This window comes from Centropristis striata, chromosome 2, assembly GCF_030273125.1.
Source record: "Centropristis striata isolate RG_2023a ecotype Rhode Island chromosome 2, C.striata_1.0, whole genome shotgun sequence".
Lineage (NCBI taxonomy): Eukaryota > Metazoa > Chordata > Actinopteri > Perciformes > Serranidae > Centropristis > Centropristis striata.
In genome coordinates, this window is record NC_081518.1 from 12,598,893 (window position 1) to 12,619,740 (window position 20,848).

The 20,848-nt window shown below is 40.4% G+C and overlaps 1 protein-coding gene across 1 annotated transcript in view; it reads right to left on the reverse strand.

Annotated features, from left to right (window-relative positions):
- The window catches only part of LOC131984302 (A disintegrin and metalloproteinase with thrombospondin motifs 7), a 93,556-nt gene that overhangs the window by 49,168 nt on the left and 23,540 nt on the right, over nt 1-20,848 (reverse strand). Inside the window, exons 5-8 of the mRNA XM_059349165.1 lie at nt 12,351-12,434; nt 10,615-10,739; nt 8,853-9,002; nt 6,287-6,430 (exon numbers count right to left, since the gene is read on the reverse strand). Of these exons, the coding sequence (XP_059205148.1) occupies nt 6,287-6,430; nt 8,853-9,002; nt 10,615-10,739; nt 12,351-12,434 (503 nt within the window). The remainder of the gene's footprint in view (nt 1-6,286; nt 6,431-8,852; nt 9,003-10,614; nt 10,740-12,350; nt 12,435-20,848) is intronic.

Here is a 20,848-nt window from a genome sequence, read left to right on the forward strand (position 1 = left end):
CTGACAAATCTGACCAATCAGACAGGCTGTGTTGATAATTGATTTATAAAAGGCAAAGAGGGCATAAAAAAGGACTTTTCATCATACATACTTGTAATCAACTAATTGGTGGAAATTACATTAAATAAAAAGCATAATACAAAATGATACCAGCAGCACTAATGTGAAATAATTGTAATGTCGTCTTGAACAAAGAATAAACTTTCCTGATTAATTGTGGTTGTCACTATAGAATAAGCCGCCACCCAAAGATCCATAATGAGAGCTCTGATGGGGCTTTAATGACCCTGTGGTGATTACATAAATGTGAGCTTTGTGACATGAATTTCAGATGCATTCATGATCTTGCATGGCCAACAGGATATAAAGCTGCATTGTTAAATGTGCCAAGTGAAGATGCCTTTGTCCGAGTTGATGGTTAGATGCTATATTTAATACTAAAACGTTTTTTAAAAAGTGTCTCTGGATAAAATTGAGATTGAGTTTTGGCTTTCTGCATTGAACACTTGTGAGGGAAGAGAGTGCAGCTGAAGCAAATGTTCTTAATGCTTTGACCTTGATTTAAAAAAAAAAAAAAAAGCAAAATTTTAAATATACAAGGTCGCCCATAAAGTTGAAGTTTTGAGAATATATACACTTTATCTGTCAAGTATGAATCACATTGTCACAATCATTTCACTGAAATAGGTAAAAAATATTTTATTCTAACTTTATGGGCAACCTTGTATGTTACAGCCTTTTTCTTTACCATCATCGTTTCATAACTTCTTTTCATTAAATTTCCCAAATTCAATCGTACAATTCCAGACAGGCTGACCTTTTTCAACTTCCATTTTACAAAACAAAGTATGGCCAGTGCTCTATTATATATGGTGGACTTTAAAAGGAATCGTCATCACATTTAATTCATGATGTCATATAATTTCCATACATTCGTGTGTATGCATATATGTATGTTTAAGAATCATCATTAATATTACAAATATTATAATTATGATCATTATTATGTTTGCTTTGTTTTTTCTTTAATTATGCATGCTCAGTTTCTTTGTTGTTGTTGTTGTTGCTGTTTTTATTGCTTTCCCTTTTTTTTTTTATCCCTAAGTTGGCTTCATGACCTCTCCTGACACATCTCTCACTCCACATTAACTGGATTGTATTAATGCTTTATGTGAAATAAACAGAAATAAAGACCAAGTGATAGTGCTTCTCCTGACTCACTCCAAACTTTTACTATTCACAGTAATGACCAACCACCAACTATGAGAAGCTACGATTAAATCAGTTTTCTGTGCCGCTGCAAACAAGATGTCAATTTAATTCACAGTATGTTTCCTCATTATCTAGCATTCACAGTTGCAAGTACCTTTTCATACATTTCCTTGATCCATCAAAGTTAAGAGAAATTATTTCCATATGTGGCATTTAACACAAAAACTCAATCCTGTGATTATGTGCATTTTAATTAGGGCACCTGGAAGAAATCAAAAGATTTAAGAATTACTTGAAGTTGAAGCAGGCGGTTTCCACAGCAAGATCAAGATCTTTACGACACAAGGCGCAAATGTTCACAGAAACGCTGCCGCTTTTGTCCACAGGGGGCGCCAACAGCAACACAAAATAAAAGTTACTTGTCGTTGCTTCAACAAGAAAATCATTAATTTAAATGACCTGACACTGACTATTGAACAGCAGCAATTAAAATGTTCTCCATGAGTGCCTCGGGACTGAAACACAGTTCAGAGGGCGAATTAGGTTCTACTGCTGCCTTTGTCAAAGCCAGTGTCCTGGTAATGCTTATGACAGTTAACCAGTTTCTGAATTAATCAAAATGAAAAACGAAATATGCAATTTTATGTGTGAGATGTCCTCAGACTCTTTTTATCTGTGGCTCATCTATGCAGGAATTAAATGAACTTTAAATTAGTTCCAGCCTCCGTGGCCTTTCAGGAATTCTTCTTTGGACATTAAAGGGTGTCTCTGTTTATGAGTAGCCCATTTATGTGATAATATCTCAACCACAGCGCTCAGTGTGACCCTCCACATTCCACATAAAATAACACCTACGGAGCAAAGCTCTGAAACAGCGCAAGCAGTGGAGGCCTGCGGGACAAATGAAGCCACATACAATAGAAGCCTTGTCCTGCAGTCAGTCCAAGAGATAAAACAGAGAAAATGCTGGCATTTAGAGGCATGAGATGAGAGGACAAATATCAGGAGAAAATTATTAATGAAGATTAAGCGGTTTTGTGGCTCGCTGGATGTGGAGGTCAAAAAGCAGGGACACACCAGCTGTGACAGAGACGGGTGAGAAGAAGGTTTGACCTCTTTTCCTTTTTAATGATCGTCTTGCTCAGTCACTGGCTTTTGAATGTTTTATCATAATAATCCTATAAAAAGTTATTCTGGAACACAAACAAATCAACTGTAGTCAACTCTTTGGTGTCTCAGACGTTTCTGTCAGCAGTTGACACACTTTAATTGTAATTTCAATTCAAAAGTCAAAATTTTCATTCAGTATGTGACTCCAGCAGGCGGATTAGCATCAATAAACTAATGGAACCTGCTTCAGGACATATGACCAAAGCCACGACTGCACAGAGCTTGTTGCCTTGCACCTACTTTCTTGTTAGAAGATGTCCCGATCACATAAAACAGCACTTGATCTGGCTCTCAATGAGGGTGAGAGGCTGTTCTTTAACAGCACGAAGCAGGAAACAGATCTGTGAGGGTACATGAGACCCTAAAAATTATATTAAAGTACCACCAGCTTGTCCAGGAGCTTTGCCTGGAATATTGTTGGTTAAGGGCTTATTTTAGCTTGAGTTGGGACAGTTTTCTAAGTTTTTTCGATTAGCAGGATTCATGTTGACCATGTTTATCATCTTAGTTTAGTATGTAAGCATGCTAACCCAAACAGCCAGTGGTGATGGGAGTGTTTTCTAGTCATTTGATCAGTTGGAAAACACGCTGCTAGATCTAAAGTCACCTGACTGAACTGAAGAGTTACTGCACCAGATTTAAAGGCGCTCATCCAATAGTTGTCAACATATTTTACTTAAAACCACAAATGTGAAAAGAAGCATGGGAAGCATAGTCCTATACAATACAGTAAAGCCAATTCCTTTAGATACAGATTTTTAACTATGAGTGTTTGTGGGAAATGGTGCATTTAAGTGCTGACACAACTCTCTCTTGTCTCCTTTTTAATTACCATCACCCAGACAGACACACACACACACACACACACACACACACACACACACACACACACACACACACACACACACACACACACACACACACACACACACACACACACACACACACACACACACACACACACACACACACACACACACACACACACACACACACACACACAAACCAGTGGCCTTTGTGTAACAACCTCCCACAAGTGTAAATATCGCCCCCCGGGCCTTTTTTTTCTCCACAGCGGCGTCAAGAAGCTACAATGCTGTCAAGTAGCTGAACACCCACTAAATGAATTCCAGATGCTGGGAGCTGAGAAACTGGGGCAACTCTGGTGACATATCTCAGACATTCAACACACTGAAGCCTGTTGAAGCCAGAGTGCAAGTCTAACTTCTTACACAGTACACAGACACACACACAGTTTTGTAAATAGATATAGACAAGTATACAGACAATTAACAAACCCCCCAACAACCAAAAATAAGGGATTTCCATAATAATAAGCTCTTTGTTGCCATGTCTAATATAACGCCACAAAGTAAAATCTACAACATTTGAAGCTGCTGCTCTATGAAGTCAAAAAGTAGCACTTTAGTGGCAGTTGGTCAAATTATTGTACGGACAAAATGGCTTTTATAACTTTTTTAACAAAGCTCAAAATGGCTCAGAATGGTTCTCAATCTTTAAGAAGAGACTAAAGCTGTTTCCTGAATGCCTTCACACATTATCGACAACAATAATAATTTTATTTTTAATAGTCAGTTATTGACTGACACTGAATAGTAATTAGTTTTATTCAATATTTTCTCAGCTATTACTTATATAATTGGCTCACAATGTAATGCATTGTTTGTATAATATATAGTAATGTTAAATATTATTTAATACATTTTTACGTTTGAGAAAGTATCTCTCTAGGTGCCTTTGCAGAGTGGTGAAAAATTGGTGCACAATCCACATAAAAAAGGTCTATTTTCATTCAAGGTCAAAAAATTGGCCGCCATATCAGATATTGATGGATTTGCGCCTCTAAAACCAGTACCGGCATCAGTCATAGTTCGGACTCTAAGCACTGTTTTTTTACACTGACTGAAGGCCCCAACTTCTTACTGGACTCAAATGTACAACTCTGGCGGTACAATATAGTTCAGCAGGTTAGTTTTAATTTGTTAGGAAAAAGGGGTTAAAAAGGTGTTGCTCAAGTAGAGTATGTTCAGGTAAACAGCTGCAGAAATATGTATTTAAACTGTGGTGGCTCTGAACTCTGTTAAAACTCTGTCGTTAACAGCAGCTCTGTGTTGTCTATAGGGTCCGTACACTGCAAAAAAAGAAAAGTTGGGTGAACTCAAAATTTCAAGGCAACAAACTTCAATAAAATTTCAAGTTGGACAATTAAACTAAATATTTTAAGTTTTGTTTTTGAGTTTGCTCAACTCTGAATTCAGATTTTTGTCAACTCAACACGATTGTGTGACGAACGCCGCTATGAAATGTCAGCTAATGTTGCGACCACAATTTTGAGTTAGCATTGATACGCTAATGGCTACTCTTGTAGCTGTAACAAGCAGCGCTGCTAGCATCAGTTAGCCGCTAGCGTCAGTTAGCCGCTAGCTTTCGCTAATGACCGAATTTCACAACAAAGAAATAAGAGTTAGCAGAACTATTGTCCCTTGTTGTGAACCCCAACTTAAAGATATTAGTAACAACAACTCACAAACTTGTTTTGAGCATACAACTGGCTTCATTTGTTGTGCTAACTTACATTATTGCCCTAAATGTCAATCATTTATATTTCCAAGTTTTACCAACTCAAATCACTCACTCAAATCACTGGCTTTTTTGCAGTGTATGTGTACACAACACCAGTGTGTGTGTGTCTCACAGGAATTAAATGAGTTGAATACAATGATGTGTCTTCCCTCAGGTCAGGATATGGTAACAATTTAACTGAAGGTGATGAATTTTTAACAATGTTGTCTCATGCTCCCCGGGCGCGGTGTGCTGCCCACTGCTCCCAAGCATGGTGTGTGTTCCCGGGTGTGTAAAGGAAAGGTTAAACGTAGAGGACAAATTGCTGCTTACTGTGTCGGTATGGGTGTAGAATCCTAATCTTATTTTATTTGACCTAATATAGTACATGACCAGATGTTAAAAAGACAAACTAAAATGAAAATGCGGTACAAAATTAGTGTTTACAACATAATAACATGCACAGAAATGCACAGTGCATATTATGGTTTACTAAAACTAAACAAAAAAATTGAACTTGGTGTAACATTCAATTTAACTGAAATAAAAATAAAAAGCAATAATGTATCGAAATGATGATGTGTAGGCCTACTTACAAAAATGAATAAAAAATAAAAATATGCAGGAAATATAATTAGTTTTGTCTATTTAGTCAGATCTGTCAACACAACAAGCATGAGGAGGCACTGTTTGTCTGTACACGACTGAGTCAGTTACCTTCACAAAGCAATACCTATTCTGAATTATAAGAATTAAACCTGCCATTAAAACACTGAATCTAATAAAAACTAACCTCAAACAAAGTATTTTTAAACTAACTGTAATGACCGAACTCACCCAAGAGGCGAACTAGAATGAAATTGAAAAGGAAAATTAAAAACAAAATGAAAATGAAAACTAATAAAAACATACCAAACAATAATAACTGTGGTGCACATTCGACGGTAATACAATGTTTGAATCCAATTAGTTCCACTTAGTGCGGCAAAGATTTTCAATTTGAGAAAAGGAGAGGGCTGATATTGGTTTGCTGCTTGGAGTAAAAGTAGAAAAAAGTTGAATCAATGCAGCATGGATCGTACAATATGTCAGATATTATCCCTGACCCCAAGCCAGACAAGTTATTATACGCACATAAAGTCCACTATGAATAGAGACGGCAGAGTGTGAAAGCTGTGATAAACAAATAATGTACATGTGTTACCAGTGGTCCTTGAGAGCATTATACAGTTTGAATGCGGTTAAAAAAAAATGCAGGAACAGGAGACCTTGAACATAAACACAACAGTGAGGTCGTACAGCTTGTGTGTGCATCACTCACTCGAGAAAGCGGGTGATATACTGGCGACTGCAGCGTGACCACCTGGGCATGGATGTGCCGTACAGGAGCTGTGGAGACATGACGAAAGGTCGTTTCCCAATGGGTTCACAGTCATTACCGTTGCCATCATGCTGAATCCCAAAGCTGTGACATAGAAGCACATCCAACAGAGAGGGCAATTAAAATGAGCGGGTACAACATGTAACACTTTCTTAAGGTACAACCAACAAATATTATTATATTATATATTATATATATTACATCCATCTGTGAATGCTTAGATGACAATATTTAATTTGTATTTGCCTGGCTGTGAGTGCAACATTAGGGAGTCACAAAGGCATTTCAACAACAACAAAAATTGTGTGCATGGCAGAGACAAAAGGAAAACAAATGTAAACAAATTGTTCATGCTCTTTCAAGGGAGAACGCACAAAAATGACAGCTGCAGTGAGAATCAAGCAGCTGGTTTGGTGCCTTCAGAGGCATCAAAATAAAATGGAAAGAGTGTGTGTTTGTCCTTCAACGGTCCATCAGATCGCACTTGGAGACTGTATTGCTGACGACTGAAGGAAGTGCAGATCATGAATGTATTATAAGAACTGGATACCGGGAGCAAAGTTGGCGCCTATTCAGTCCATTGAGAATTGCTCGCCTAGTGTACTTATCACAAAACGTTTTCTGCCTTTTGGTTTCATGCAGCCCGCTGAATATGCATAATGTTTTCTCCGCTCGCCCCACCCACGTGTTTCCGCTCTGCACAGAGACTTTACATTGCAATGATCATGCAGACTTTGACATTTGTTTTCTCCCCTGTAAAAAGTTTTAAAAACATAAAATCTTCAATAGAAAGTGACATAATTGAGCTTTTTTGCAGTTTGAGGTGTCCTGTCAACTGTCTTATAGACGTTTCTTTTAGTATCGTGAGATATAGGGGAAATGCTTACACTACACTACGTTTAGGAACGTTTACACGACAAAATATATATGGTTAAATACGTTCTAGATCACCTCTGCAAGTGGATCTGATCACAATGCATCTTGGACCGTATTTAAACTTGTATTTAGTGCTGACCACTTGTGATCCAATCTCCTAAGATGCATTTTAAAACCAAGTGTAAACTGGGCTGTTGAGATCTGGTCGCTTTGTCCAGCTCAAACAACTGACATGTGTTTTAAAGGGGTGGCAGCCATCTGGCTACTGCTGCAACCTCCACCTTTAATTGTAAAAAAAAAAATCTGAGTTTATGGATGAATATGAGCCTTTAGAATACTCTGACACACAGTGGCCGAGTCAAGCTATCTGAGAGGCATGGGTGAAAACTAAACAGCTGCATGCACTGGTGCACCAGAACGCAGACATTTTTCTGGCAGGCAGGGCAGCACAAAGGGCACTGCAACAAAGCTTATCAATTTTAAGGCTGCCATAGAGGGCATTTCATTGCGTTTCCTCCAGTGGAAGGGCAGCCTAGGAGGCACTTTGTCATGTTTTTTGTCTCCTACAGGAGTTTGCAGGGTTTTTTTTTTTAAACATAGGGTCACGATGGAAAATAGTTCACTGTTGGAGCTTCAGGGAATCCATTTTTCTCAGTATAGGAAGGACTGCTTGGCATTTACAACGGGCTCCTGTCTATCTCGGAATTGCTCATGCTCATCAACACAACACCCTGAACATATATACAGGACTCAGTGTCAACCATGCATACATATAGAGGAGGCTAAAGGTACGTGAAGATCAGCAGAACCACAATAATCAACATGAATAAATAGAATGACGCAATCAGACACACACTGCTTCACTGATTGTGAAGTTGAATAAGTCTGAGGAGAATGTGAATTTAACTGCAAACTGCATGTCGAAGTGGTAGATGGATCAATGGATGGGAGGAAGCAGGCGTGTGCAGAGTAAGATAATTGTCTCAGTACATTTCCTCAGTCGATGGTTTGTTTGTTTGTTTGACTTCTATATGTGCTGAATACAGCTTGTGGAACTCCTTACGTAACAATACAATCAGTTGTAGCGACAGGTTTAGTGCTGAGAGCAGTTAAGACAATAGTGGCAAAAAACAAATGTATTTTTCTTTTTTTACATTTTTAAACAATGCTGTTTACAAATGACTGATCAATATACAGAGCGCATAAATTTAAATTGGAATTGGAGTAACATCTATTCTCTGTGCAGGATCTGTTGGTTATCCAACCTACCAATACAGCATTTAAGTCAGAAAAAAAATGATTTTTTGTTTTATTTTAGATAAGCAACTGAAAAGCTTTGTTGCAGCAAAAAATGTGGGCGAGTTGAATGGAAACATGGCAAAATGTTCACAAGAGTTTTTCAGTTTTTGCATTGATTATTTGAAACCATAAAAAAACAATATTACAATGGGTTTGTTCATAATTCTAAGCTTTGTATTTTATGCCACATTTGCTGGCGGGAAAACACAATAAGAGTATGCACAATAATACTGTATGTTAATTTGACTACAGAAGAGACTGATTATCTCTGTAATTAGGTGTGTGTGTGTGTGTGTGTGTGTGTGTGTGTGCGCACGCAGTGAAACCTTACTTGTGTCCCAGCTCGTGAGCTACAGTGAAGGCCAACGGGAGCCCAGTGTCCTCACTAATGCTGCAACTGCGATGTGCCTGACACATCCCCGCCACATGGGACAGACCCAGAGTCTCACAGGGCATGTTGATGGCTGCACAGATGTCCTTCCTTTAGTTAAAAGAAAAGAAAAGAGTTTGTCAGATGTCGGCTGATTCAGTAGAAGGTTTAGCAGGCTATGGAACGCGTTACTGAAAATGGACAATAATTTACAATAATACTGATGCATCCCAATAAATTTGAATATCATATAATTAAAAGTATGTTTGATATGGAAATGTTGGCCTCTGAAAAGTATGTCCATCTATATGCTTTATGGGCTATTTGACTTGAACCACTGGAAATGGACTTTTCCATGATATTCTAATGTATTGAGATGCACCTATATTTATGTATGCCCACTGGTTAAAAAACTTGTATTACTGCAAAGTTCAAAGTAGGGATGGGGATAATAAATCGATGACCGATTAATGGTCGTTAAGAATTTGGTCGATCACATTGAATTTTTAATCGATCTATCTAACTGTATCAAATCTTGCTAGCATGAATAACTAGGTTTCCTTTTATCCAAAACTTATTTAAACACAAAAACACCTAAATATGCAAGATTACTGTGAAAACTAACCTCATGCCTCTTCAGGGGCTAAAACATAAAACATTGAGTTTGTTTTACGATCAACAGGAAGTCTCTTTTCGTCCTTTGACAATAAAAGTGTTCGTTATCATGTGTATGTGTGTATATATATATTATTATGATATAAATGATTGATTGATTGGTGATTAATCGATTAATTGATTGATAACGTTATAGATAGATGCCCATCCCTAAAAGTATCATTATTGTCCTTTATGTGGAAAGTGGTTTGCAGCCAGGATTCAAACAAACACACAAAACACCTAAAACCAACGGGAGCAACAGTGGATCAGCTGGATGTTCTCAAAGTGAAAATAAACAATCTGTGCAAATGTGAAATACAGCAACAACATCGTAATACTATCCAGCAGCAGAGGGGACTCAATGACTGTGCCTGCCTGTTTGGGTTTAATCCTGATGACAAAGCTGAGCCAGCCAACACAGACCAAGTTTCTTTTTGGCCGATTTTATATTGCAAGTTTGATGGACTCCTGTGAAGAACGACGGAGCTGCTGCAGCGGACAGCTGATCAGTTTGTAGCTGCTGCACGTCAGAAAGACAGCGGGGGGGTAGACAACATGATGCCAGTAGGATATTTTACATCATACTCTGTGAATTAAGGATTTAGTTCATCCAAACCAGAGCTAGTGTTTGTTTGAAAAGTGGAAAAACAGATACTGCCCAAGCCTAACTGTATGTATGATGTTCTAAACTTGTTTAAAACGGAAAAACCTGGATGATTACTGTTTTTGTTAATCACTGGACCAATTTATCTAATTTTCCCTGTTATTGTTCCTTCAGTTCATCTACTGAGGCATGTGTGATCTGGTTATTATTACCATTATTATTATTATTATTGTTCTATTATGGTAGTGTTCAGTACAGCTGGTGACATAACAACTTTGATTCACACTTGTGAGTGTTTGTGTTGCAGATGTTTGCAGCTGTGATTCATCTCTCTGCCACCATCTGAATCATCAAAGAGCAATTTCCCCCGCGGGGAAATATAAAGTATTTCTGATTCTGAAATCAATTGCTCATCATCAATTTGATTATGTGTGGTGCCGTTGAGACAGAGTTTCTATTTACCTGGTGAGAAGAACTGCTACATCGTGGTGCAGCGGGTGTTCCTCCCCCTTCATGTTGAGCTTCTTCTGCCACTTACAGAAGCTGTTCAAGCTGTTGTCAGCATGGTGTGTAATCTTTAAGTCATCCTGGTATCCACATGTCACAATAACATGAAGGGAAAAACATAGACACGTGGAAAATTAGCAGCTAGTGCACCAAAGAAACAAATACTACCAATCTATTTGTCTACTTGACAAAATATAAGCTGCCACATATGTCCTTTAGTGTTGCTAAATTGCACCATCTCTGCTTTCGGTGTTCCACTCAGCCTTTCAATGGCCAGTAATAACAGCCATTCAGACAAAAGATAATAGCGTCATGCAATATGTCGCTGCATTGTATTTTTAATTTGTGCACATGATGATGAACTTGTGATGCGCATAAACACACTCTTCAGCCTGCTTTGTCAATTTGTACTGATTTGTTACACCTTTATTCGTTTTGTTTTTTTGCTCCATTCACATCTATATCTTATTATCTGCTGCTGCATAGACCATTAGAGGACACATTCACGTTCCTTCTTCATGTAAAAGCAGAGACTACTAGAATATTAATAATACTGATTGATATACAGCTCTTTAAGAAACACTCACAAGTCGCTTTACATATAATGCATGAACAGATAGAGATAACCTTAGTACAAGTCATTATCAAGGTGATTATGAAAACAGCACTTTCAGAAGTCATTCCACAGACAATTATTTTTAATCTACAGAGAGCTGTTTTTCATAAAGGGTTTTAAATGAAACCGCAAACCCTGAAGTGGATGTGGCACAGAAGTCCAAATCATTAAAAAACGAATGAAAATACCTAGATTTCACTCATCAAACTACAATGAACTTTACATGTTTTACAAATTAATAATACATTTAATAAATCAACTGCTAACTCAGTTAATGGATAAGACAATAGAGGATTCAGTATCAAAAACGAGCAATAGACTAAACAGCATTACATCACATATATAGAGTAGAATAATAAAGATCTCCACCAGGGTTGAATGAATGAATGAATGAATCTCAATAAATTGTTTGGTGAGAAGAGCAGTGAATGCTCTTTGGTAGTTATGTGTTTGCTGAATTACAGGAGATGCTTGGACGGATACAGAATCTAATTTTGATAATCTTTTTTGGTAACTAGAACCACGTTGTTAATTTCCCTTGGTTTTTAAACAGAGAACACCAGCTCAAAGGGGAACGACAGTATGCCGGTGAGAGTGACCTGCTTTAATCTTCTTTTTAACTTTATTTGTTGACTCTATTCTTCTGGTAAATCCAATCCTCGGATCAACCCCCAGTTTATTGTTTTACCCAAATCTAAGGCTTACCCTCTCATTCTAACTGTTTGTTCCCACACACAGCAGCGTTAAAACTTCAGCTCCCACAGGATCAACTTCCTCACTGTCATGATGGTGGCAAGGAACAAAAAATGATATATCTATAATCCTCTATCATACTTAACTGTAGTGGATTTTAACATATTGGGTAAGGAATTAAACTGAAATGCTTCAGAGACCAAATTTTTTGAAGACCAAAATGTGGCCGCAGCAGACGAGGTAAAGCTTGTTTTAAACCAAGCTAGTTGCAGGAAATGCATTATTATTAAACAGTCAGTAATATATTGTAAGCAACAGCCCAACTGTGTTTTTTTTTTTCCAAAGAAGCACATTTCATCATCATAAACAAACATGTTTTTACCTCATCCTGCTCCAGTAGGATGAGTCGAACAACCACAATGTTGATTGCGTTTCCAATACTGGCATCTCGGAACAGACCCGCCACCTGAAAAAGGAAAAATTGCTTCAACATTTTGGACGTCACATGATTCATTAGGTAGGATATTAAGATTTATACAGCACATAGGCTGTTGATATATATTAAGCTCTGTATAAATATACAGTGTGACATTATTAAAACCCTTTTGCGTTGGGGTTCACTGGCCCGCTTGCGGGTTCACAGGCTTAATTTTATGGTTACTTAAAGTTAATCCCATGCAGTTTAAGGCAAAAACCACAACAATTTTTTTCCTCTAGCTATTTTTGCCTACTGTATTTTAATATTTCTGCATCCTAGGGTCCCTAAACAGGCTTTGAATTACATACATTGGGCAGGACTGGAAAGCTGAGACTCTTGTGAATTCAAGTTTCCATAGGAAGAGCATTTCTTGAAACTTCACATCACTGTATGAAATGATCTGCTGTGATCTCTAGGATAATCGCAGCCTCATGAAACTTTACAACCACAAACTAGATAACCAGGGCTTTCAGATACATATTTCAGAATGTGTATTTCCCAGCTATTTTTAAAATAAGCGTGTTACTCAGCAATTTAGATGTAATATTCTGTTGTGGTTTTTTTTACCATTTTTATCTATGCTCGAATGAAAAAAAAGCCTAATTCAGCAGCAAATGTGTGTAACAAACAGTATGAACCAAAGAATTGCTGCAACAACTAATGGGACATAGTTGAAATTGACTTCAGAAACATTAATGTCCTAAACCCTTACATACTAGGTATAATTAATGGATTAATTGATACTCATTGAGTCATATTTAATAGAGATTTTTGATTAGAACAACTTGACACACAGATCTGAGCTTCAAATTAATCTTCAGATCCCCAGTTTTCAGATGGTGTACACCACTTCTGTGTGGCATTTATTGTTTCTCCTTTATGCATCAGAAAACCCAAACACTTATTAGATATTTTCTTTCATTCATTCTTGTAATCCTTCAGTTTAGAAGTTGACCTGAGACATTCAGCAGAATCTCTTTCTTGGAAGATGCAAACAGAGTTGAGTCAGTGCAATCTGGCTTTTAACAACAATCAGACCTCTTAGCATCAGAGCTTTTAGGGCAATTTATTCCACATGTTCTCACAAAGTATTAAACATCTAAAAGCCTGGATCAATGGGGGCTAGCAATATATTAATTATAGCTACTGAACTGCGGTGACTCTGGGTCGGTCGTTTTGTGGAGGAAGAGGAAAAACGGACAAAAAATGAGAAACACAGAACTGTCAGGACCAAAGTTACCATTAAACCCTGAAGTCATTGGTTTCTTTTCCACTAAGTCTGGTGCAATAATCAAACCGAATGATTAACTGTGTAAATTGAGTGTAAAAACTGACTGCATTTAAATAAGCCTATAGCTCTGACAGTGAGTTGTGGTCTTGAGGCGAGGTGGCATATGACAACTCAGAGCGCTGCTTTTTAAAGGGCAGGAGGCAGCAGGGGGTTTATTATTGGAGAACAGGGCAGGATCAAGGTCAACGTACTGACAAATAAGAAGTGAGAAGCGTGAAACGAAGGTCTGAGATTAAAGGAACTCACGCTGATGAGACATAAGACCGTGAGCATGATTGTCACCTGGCTCTACAAAGGCTTCCTCACAGAGCGACACAAAACCTCACAGGTCTCATTATGTTCTGCAGGAGATGCTGTGTGAGATTGGTAACATGCAACACACTTCATGTTCCAGGTAACGTGCCTATCATAGACTTTATTTCTGCAATTTACAGATATCAGTTAATCGTAAAAAGATTTTTTTTAAAACACCATTTCGCTTTGACTCCAGAGGACAGAAGCAGTAAGTGAGATCATTTTCTATTCAGCTGTGACAGCATTTGTTCTCAAAATGTTGTTATATTAAAATAGAATAGATTAGAATAAATGGTCTGTCAAGATGCACAAAGTAAAAGAAGCTAAAAGCAAGAGCCAGAGCAAAAAACTGAAAAGATAAGTAACTGATAAATGGCTTTTAACCTTCCTGTTATTTTCGTTTTTTCAGGAACAGCAATAATCTAGGAAATGTTTAATTATCCAAAAGTGTCAGAAACAAAAAAAAATTCAATAAACATTGTTTATATTTCATTAATAACTCCATTACCAACCATTTCAATCAATATTTAGTGCAATGGTGTTATTTACCTCTCACAGATCATGGTTCAATGAGGACAATTCACTCTTTTTTCATAAAAAATGCACGTTAAATTTTTTTTTAATGTATATTGGAGAAGAGACCTACATATAAAATACAAGGCTTTTGCATGACACTGATTTTTTATTTTATTTCACATTTTAAATTATTTTTGTTTTCATGAAAAAATTCTATAAATGATTATTTTATTTTATTTGTTTACTTTGTAATGGGTCAATTTGACCCGCAACATAAGAGGGGGGTAAAGTTAATTTACCACATAAATTAATTACTAGAAAAAGGGTCACTATGTTTGAAGCAAAATGTTGTCAAATTGTTGAACAGGGTTTGAAACCCAATACAAATCTTTCTGATTGATGTGTGTAGTTAATTTGAAAAAAACCTTAACCAAGGCTTCAGAAACGGCACAATGCAAACTAATCTGGATTCAAAAGACAATAGCAAAAAGTAATCAACCAATCCACCAGTGTCACAACTAAATTGTTCTATATGTGATGCAATATTGACCATTTTAGGAACAGACAAAGTATGTGTTTTACTTCTCTCTCCTCCTTTATTACTGTCACTTATCCTCTGTCCACACTCACATAAAGTCAAGCTTGCCCAAGAAACACTTTTTGTTTTAAACATCCCCATTTGAACACATAAAACGTGCTGTCCCTTGGCTATTATTTTCAGAGTCAGTCATTCATGCATTATGATTCATAACACACGAAGCTCCAGCTTTGCATTTACACACACAACAAATGTCTTCAATGCAAAAAATAAGTATTTTACTTTTTGGATAAAGCGAAACATGATGCAGTAATTAATTAGTGTAAGTAAGTGTCACTCAATCATGCGGTTTATATGGTCCCAAGGTGTTGTCTTTAAAAGTCTTTTTTTGCCAGTTTAAAAAATCAATTATATTCAGTTCAATATGATAAAACAGAGGAAAAACAGGAAGTCCACCCTCTTGAAAGGGTAAAAACATAAATTAATGCAATTTTTGCATGAAAACTTGTGATTTATTGATTATCAAAATGGTTAATCTATTAGTCCATTATTCATTACATCACTATTTTAAAAGTTTGATTTACTGAAATATACAGGTGAAGACCTAACATTAAGTGATGCAAAGGAGCAAGAAAGAGGATCTTATTCTGCAATAAAAATAACTGCATTATAAATACCCACTTGAGTCTGATGACAGTTCAGTTACTACACAGAGTGTTATGTCACGCAAAGTTTGTTAATTCTGTTGAGCACTTTCATGTCAAGTTAAATCACTCATGTCTAGTCTTGTCGTTCACTTCCTGTTTTATTTTGTACTCACCTGTTCCCATCTTGTTTCAGGCACTTCACTTCCTCCCTTTGTGTGAGTTTTCCCTCCACTGTGATCGTCTCCTCGTTACCTGATTCATCTCACCTGGGCTCCCCTCCCTCATGTATAAATAGACCCTGTCTCCCTTTGTCTCGTGTCAGTTCGTCGTGTCTACCATGCATGTTCCACGTCCAGGAAAACCAGGTTTTGGGTCTCGTTTCTGTTTTCCGTATTAGTGAGCCTTTTGTAGTAACCTCCTGTGTGAGCGCTTTATGTTGTATTTTTGCAGCCTCCTTGAGAGCGTTTTTTGTTCTGCCTTTTCATTCAAGTAAAGACTTTTTGTTATACTTCCTGCTTCTGAGTTTTTGCTTTTGAGTCTTCCGTTGAAGTCAAAGTCCCTGATAGAACGAACTGACCAGAGATGGACTCAGCAGACTCTGAAGCTGTGAAGGCAGCCCTGCGAGCCCAGGGTGCTCGTCTGCATGAGCACGAGGGACACCTGTCCACCATACAACAAGGTCTCCGGGATCTCACTGAGCAACAGGGGGGTTTCCAGTCCTCGGTCACCAACCAAGTGACCCTCCTGACAACGCAGCTGAATCTTCTCATCAACCACCTCAAGGCTGATCCCTCGGAGTCCCCACCTGCCACGACACACACACCTGCTGCTGGAAACGCTGCTGCTTTGGACCAGGCCCAGTCTCCACCTTCTGGACTTCGGCTGGCCGCCCCAGATAAGTTTTCTGGAGACTCAGGAAACTGTAGGCCATTTTTGGTGCTATGTGACTTACATTTTAAACACAACCCGGCTGCCTTTGTTTCTGATCAGGCTAAAATTGCTTTTATTATGTCCCATTTGACGGGTAGAGCAGCAGCTTGGGCCACTGCTGAATGGTCCAGAGACTCAACCGTTTGCCAAACACTCCCCATGTTCACCAATACTATGAGCCGGGTTTTTGATCACTCCTCCCCAGCAAGGGAGGCGTCCAGGGTGCTTATGCAGATCAAACAGCACAATCGCCGAGTCACAGACTACGCCATCGAGTTCCGGACTTTGGCAGCAGACAGTGGGTGGAACACACCTGCGTTAATCGACGCTTTCATGAACGGACTCACAGACTCTATCAAAGACCAGTTGGCACCCCTAGAGCTTCCCACCGATCTGGACACAATAATCTCCATGGCCTCTCGCATAGATCACCGTCTTCAAGAGAGACGCAGAGAAAGACTGCGCACGTCTGCCCCGGTTCCCAGGACAGCCTGGACATCTAAGCCCCAGCCGCAACCTTCTCCAGAGAGACCAGCGCTCGCTACCGTTCCCGAGGAGCCCATGCAGTTGGGCAGGGCCAAGGTCACACCCGAGGAGCGACAGCGTCGTAAACAGGAGGGCTGCTGTTTCTACTGTGGCCATCCAGGTCATCAGTTGTCATCCTGTCCGGCAAAAGGACAGGCTCGCCAGTGAGGAGGAGGGCGCTGGCGAGCCGACCCTCTGTCCTCAACTTCCCTTCTCGTACCCTGACTGAGGTCCAGGTAATTATTCGTGACCAGACTGTTACTCTGGGGGGGTTGGTTGACTCGGGGGCAGATGCAGATCTCCTGGACTGGGGGATGGTTCAAAAACTTGACATTAAGACTGAGATCCTGCCTAAACCCATTACTGCCAGGGCGCTAGATGGAAAAATCTTATTCAACGTCACCCATGCCACAGAACCCATCACACTTACATTTGACGATAAACACACGGAGAGCATAAGATTCCATTTATTCAACTCTGCACAGCACCCACTCGTATTAGGCTTCCCATGGCTGACCAGACATAACCCACATATAGACTGGAGATCTGGCAGGATCAAGGAGTGGGGATTAGATTGCCGCGAAGTGTGTTTCAAAAAGACCAGTACTGGTAAGAGAGACCAGATCCACACGACCGACGCCAGTCTCGCTATCAATCATATCCAGACCAAGACCGAACTAGTGGAGCATGACAGGGACTCTGACTTCCCAGACTTGACCAATGTACCGCCATGTTACCTTGACCTCAAGGAGGCGTTCAACAAGACTAAGGCCTCATCACTTCCCCCACATAGACCCTATGACTGTGCCATAGACTTGATCCCTGGGGCTCCCATTCCCAGAGGCAGACTGTACTCTCTCTCAGGTCCTGAGAGAGAGGCCATGACGGACTACATTAACTCCTCGTTGAAGGCTGGATTGATTCGGCCTTCCTCCTCACCGGCTGGGGCTGGATTCTTCTTTGTAGGGAAGAAAGATGGGTCTCTCAGGCCCTGTATCGATTATGCCCCATTGAACGACATCACAGTTAAAAACAGGTACCCCCTCCCACTCATCTCCTCTGCTTTTGAACTCCTACAGGATACCAAGATTTTCACTAAGCTAGATCTCCGTAATGCTTACCATTTGGTTCGAATTAGGGAGGGGGATGAATGGAAGACTGGTTTTAACACACCTCATGGACATTATGAGTATCTGGTGATGCCTTTTGGTTTAACTAATGCGCCTGCAGTTTTCCAAGCTTTTGTCAATGATGTGCTCAGAGATTATTTAAACAGGTTTGTGTTTGTATACCTGGATGACATTTTAATTTTCTCTCCTGATGAGAAGACTCATGTCCAGCACGTCCGACAGGTCCTCCAGAAGCTTCTGGAGAACAACTTGTTTGTGAAAGCTGAGAAGTGCGAATTTCACGTAAATACTACCTCATTCCTAGGGTTCATTGTCTCAGCCAACCAGATCCAGATGGACCCTAGCAAGGTCAGTGCCGTTGTCAATTGGCCCACACCAACCAGCCGCAAAAAACTGCAACAGTTCCTAGGGTTCGCTAATTTTTACCGGAGGTTTGTGAGAAGTTTCAGTAACATAGCGGCCCCTATGCATGCTCTCACCTCTTCCAATGTTCCATTTGTGTGGAATCCTCAGGCTGAGCGAGCTTTTCAGCTGCTGAAGGAGAAGTTCACCACGGCTCCCATACTCACGGTTCCTGATCCTCAGCGGCAGTTTGTGGTGGAGGTGGATGCTTCAAATGTCGGCCTTGGAGCCATCCTGTCGCAGAAGTCGGCCAAGGACAACAAACTCCACCCTTGTGCCTTCTTCTCACGTAAGTTGACTCCAGCGGAGAAGAATTATGATATAGGCAACAAAGAACTTCTAGCAGTCAAAGTGGCATTAGAAGAGTGGAGGCACTGGCTGGAGGGAGCTGAGCAGCCCTTTTTGGTATGGACAGACCATAAAAATCTTGAATACCTAAAGAATGCCAAGAGACTGAACTCTCGCCAGGCCAGGTGGTCCCTCTTTTTCAATCGGTTTAACTTCTCGCTTTCCTACAGACCGGGTTCTCAGAATTCCAAGCCTGATGCCCTGTCCCGTCTGTATGACCCTGAGCCTGCTGCCAAGGAACCTGAACTTATCCTACCACTTAACCATGTGGTAGGAGGGGTTATCTGGCAAATAGAATCAGAGGTGAAGCGCGCTAATGAGGTGAGCCCAGCACCTAGTGGTTGCCCACGAAACCGTTTGTTTGTCCCTGTGTCCCTCCGTCCACAGGTAATCCACTGGGCTCACACGTCGGTGCTCACCTGTCATCCGGGGGTAAGGAGAACAGTGTTTTTCATTAAGCAGAGGTTTTGGTGGCCGGCCATGGAAAAGGCAGTCAAGGAGTACGTGGGGGCTTGTCCGGTCTGTGCACAAAACAAGTCTTCCTCCAGGGCCCCGATGGGACTGCTCCAGCCCCTCCCTGTCCCGCAACGCCCCTGGTCAGATATCTCCATGGACTTTGTCACCGGTCTCCCCTACTCTGAAGGTAACACCACTGTGCTGACGGTGGTGGACAGATTTTCTAAAATGGCTCACTTCATTGCTCTACCCAAGCTCCCCTCGGCCAAAGAAACAGCAGACATCATGATGAACCATGTTTTCAGGCTCCATGGGTTCCCCAGAGACATCGTCTCAGATCGCGGACCGCAGTTTATTTCCAAGTTCTGGAAGGAGTTCTGCCATCTCCTAGGAGCCTCTGTCAGTCTCACTTCTGGTTATCATCCTCAGTCTAATGGCCAGACTGAGAGGCTTAACCAGGAGCTGGAGACCTGTCTCCGCTGCTTAGTCTCCCAGAATCAGGCCTCCTGGAGTAAGCACCTCACGTGGGTAGAATATGCCCACAACACTCTTCCTACCTCTGCTACAGGCCTCTCACCTTTTCAATGTGCATATGGATATCAGCCCCCATTATTTCCAGAGTCGGAGAGCGAAATCACGGTCCCCTCTGCCCATGCCTTGGTCCGCCGCTGCCACCGCATCTGGGCTGCAGCTCGCAAGGCCCTGCAGCGAAGCGCCACGAGGATGAAGAAGGTTGCGGATCGGCAGCGACGCCCTGCTCCCTGCTACAGGCCAGGTCAGAAAGTCTGGCTGGCCACCAAGGACTTACCTCTCCGTGTCATGTCACGTAAGCTAGCGCCCAAGTTTATTGGTCCATTTTCAGTATCCAACTTGGTTAATCCTGTGTCTGTGAGATTAAAACTCCCTAGGTCTCTGAAAGTACATCCCACATTCCATGTGAGCAAGGTCAAACCACTCACAGAGAGCACCTTGGTTCCCGCCTCCAAGCCCCCACCACCCCCCCGGATTGTGGATGGTGGCCCAACATACACGGTCAAAAAGCTTTTGGCTGTCCGTAGGAGAGGACGAGGGAGACAGTTCCTGGTGGATTGGGAGGGTTATGGCCCGGAGGAGAGGTCTTGGATCCCATCCAGTTTCGTGCTGGATCGGACCTTAATTGATGACTTTTACAGACACCAGCCTAAGGTGCCTGGGACGTCAGGAGCCGTCCTTAGAAGGGGGGGTACTGTTATGTCACGCAAAGTTTGTTAATTCTGTTGAGCACTTTCATGTCAAGTTAAATCACTCATGTCTAGTCTTGTCGTTCACTTCCTGTTTTATTTTGT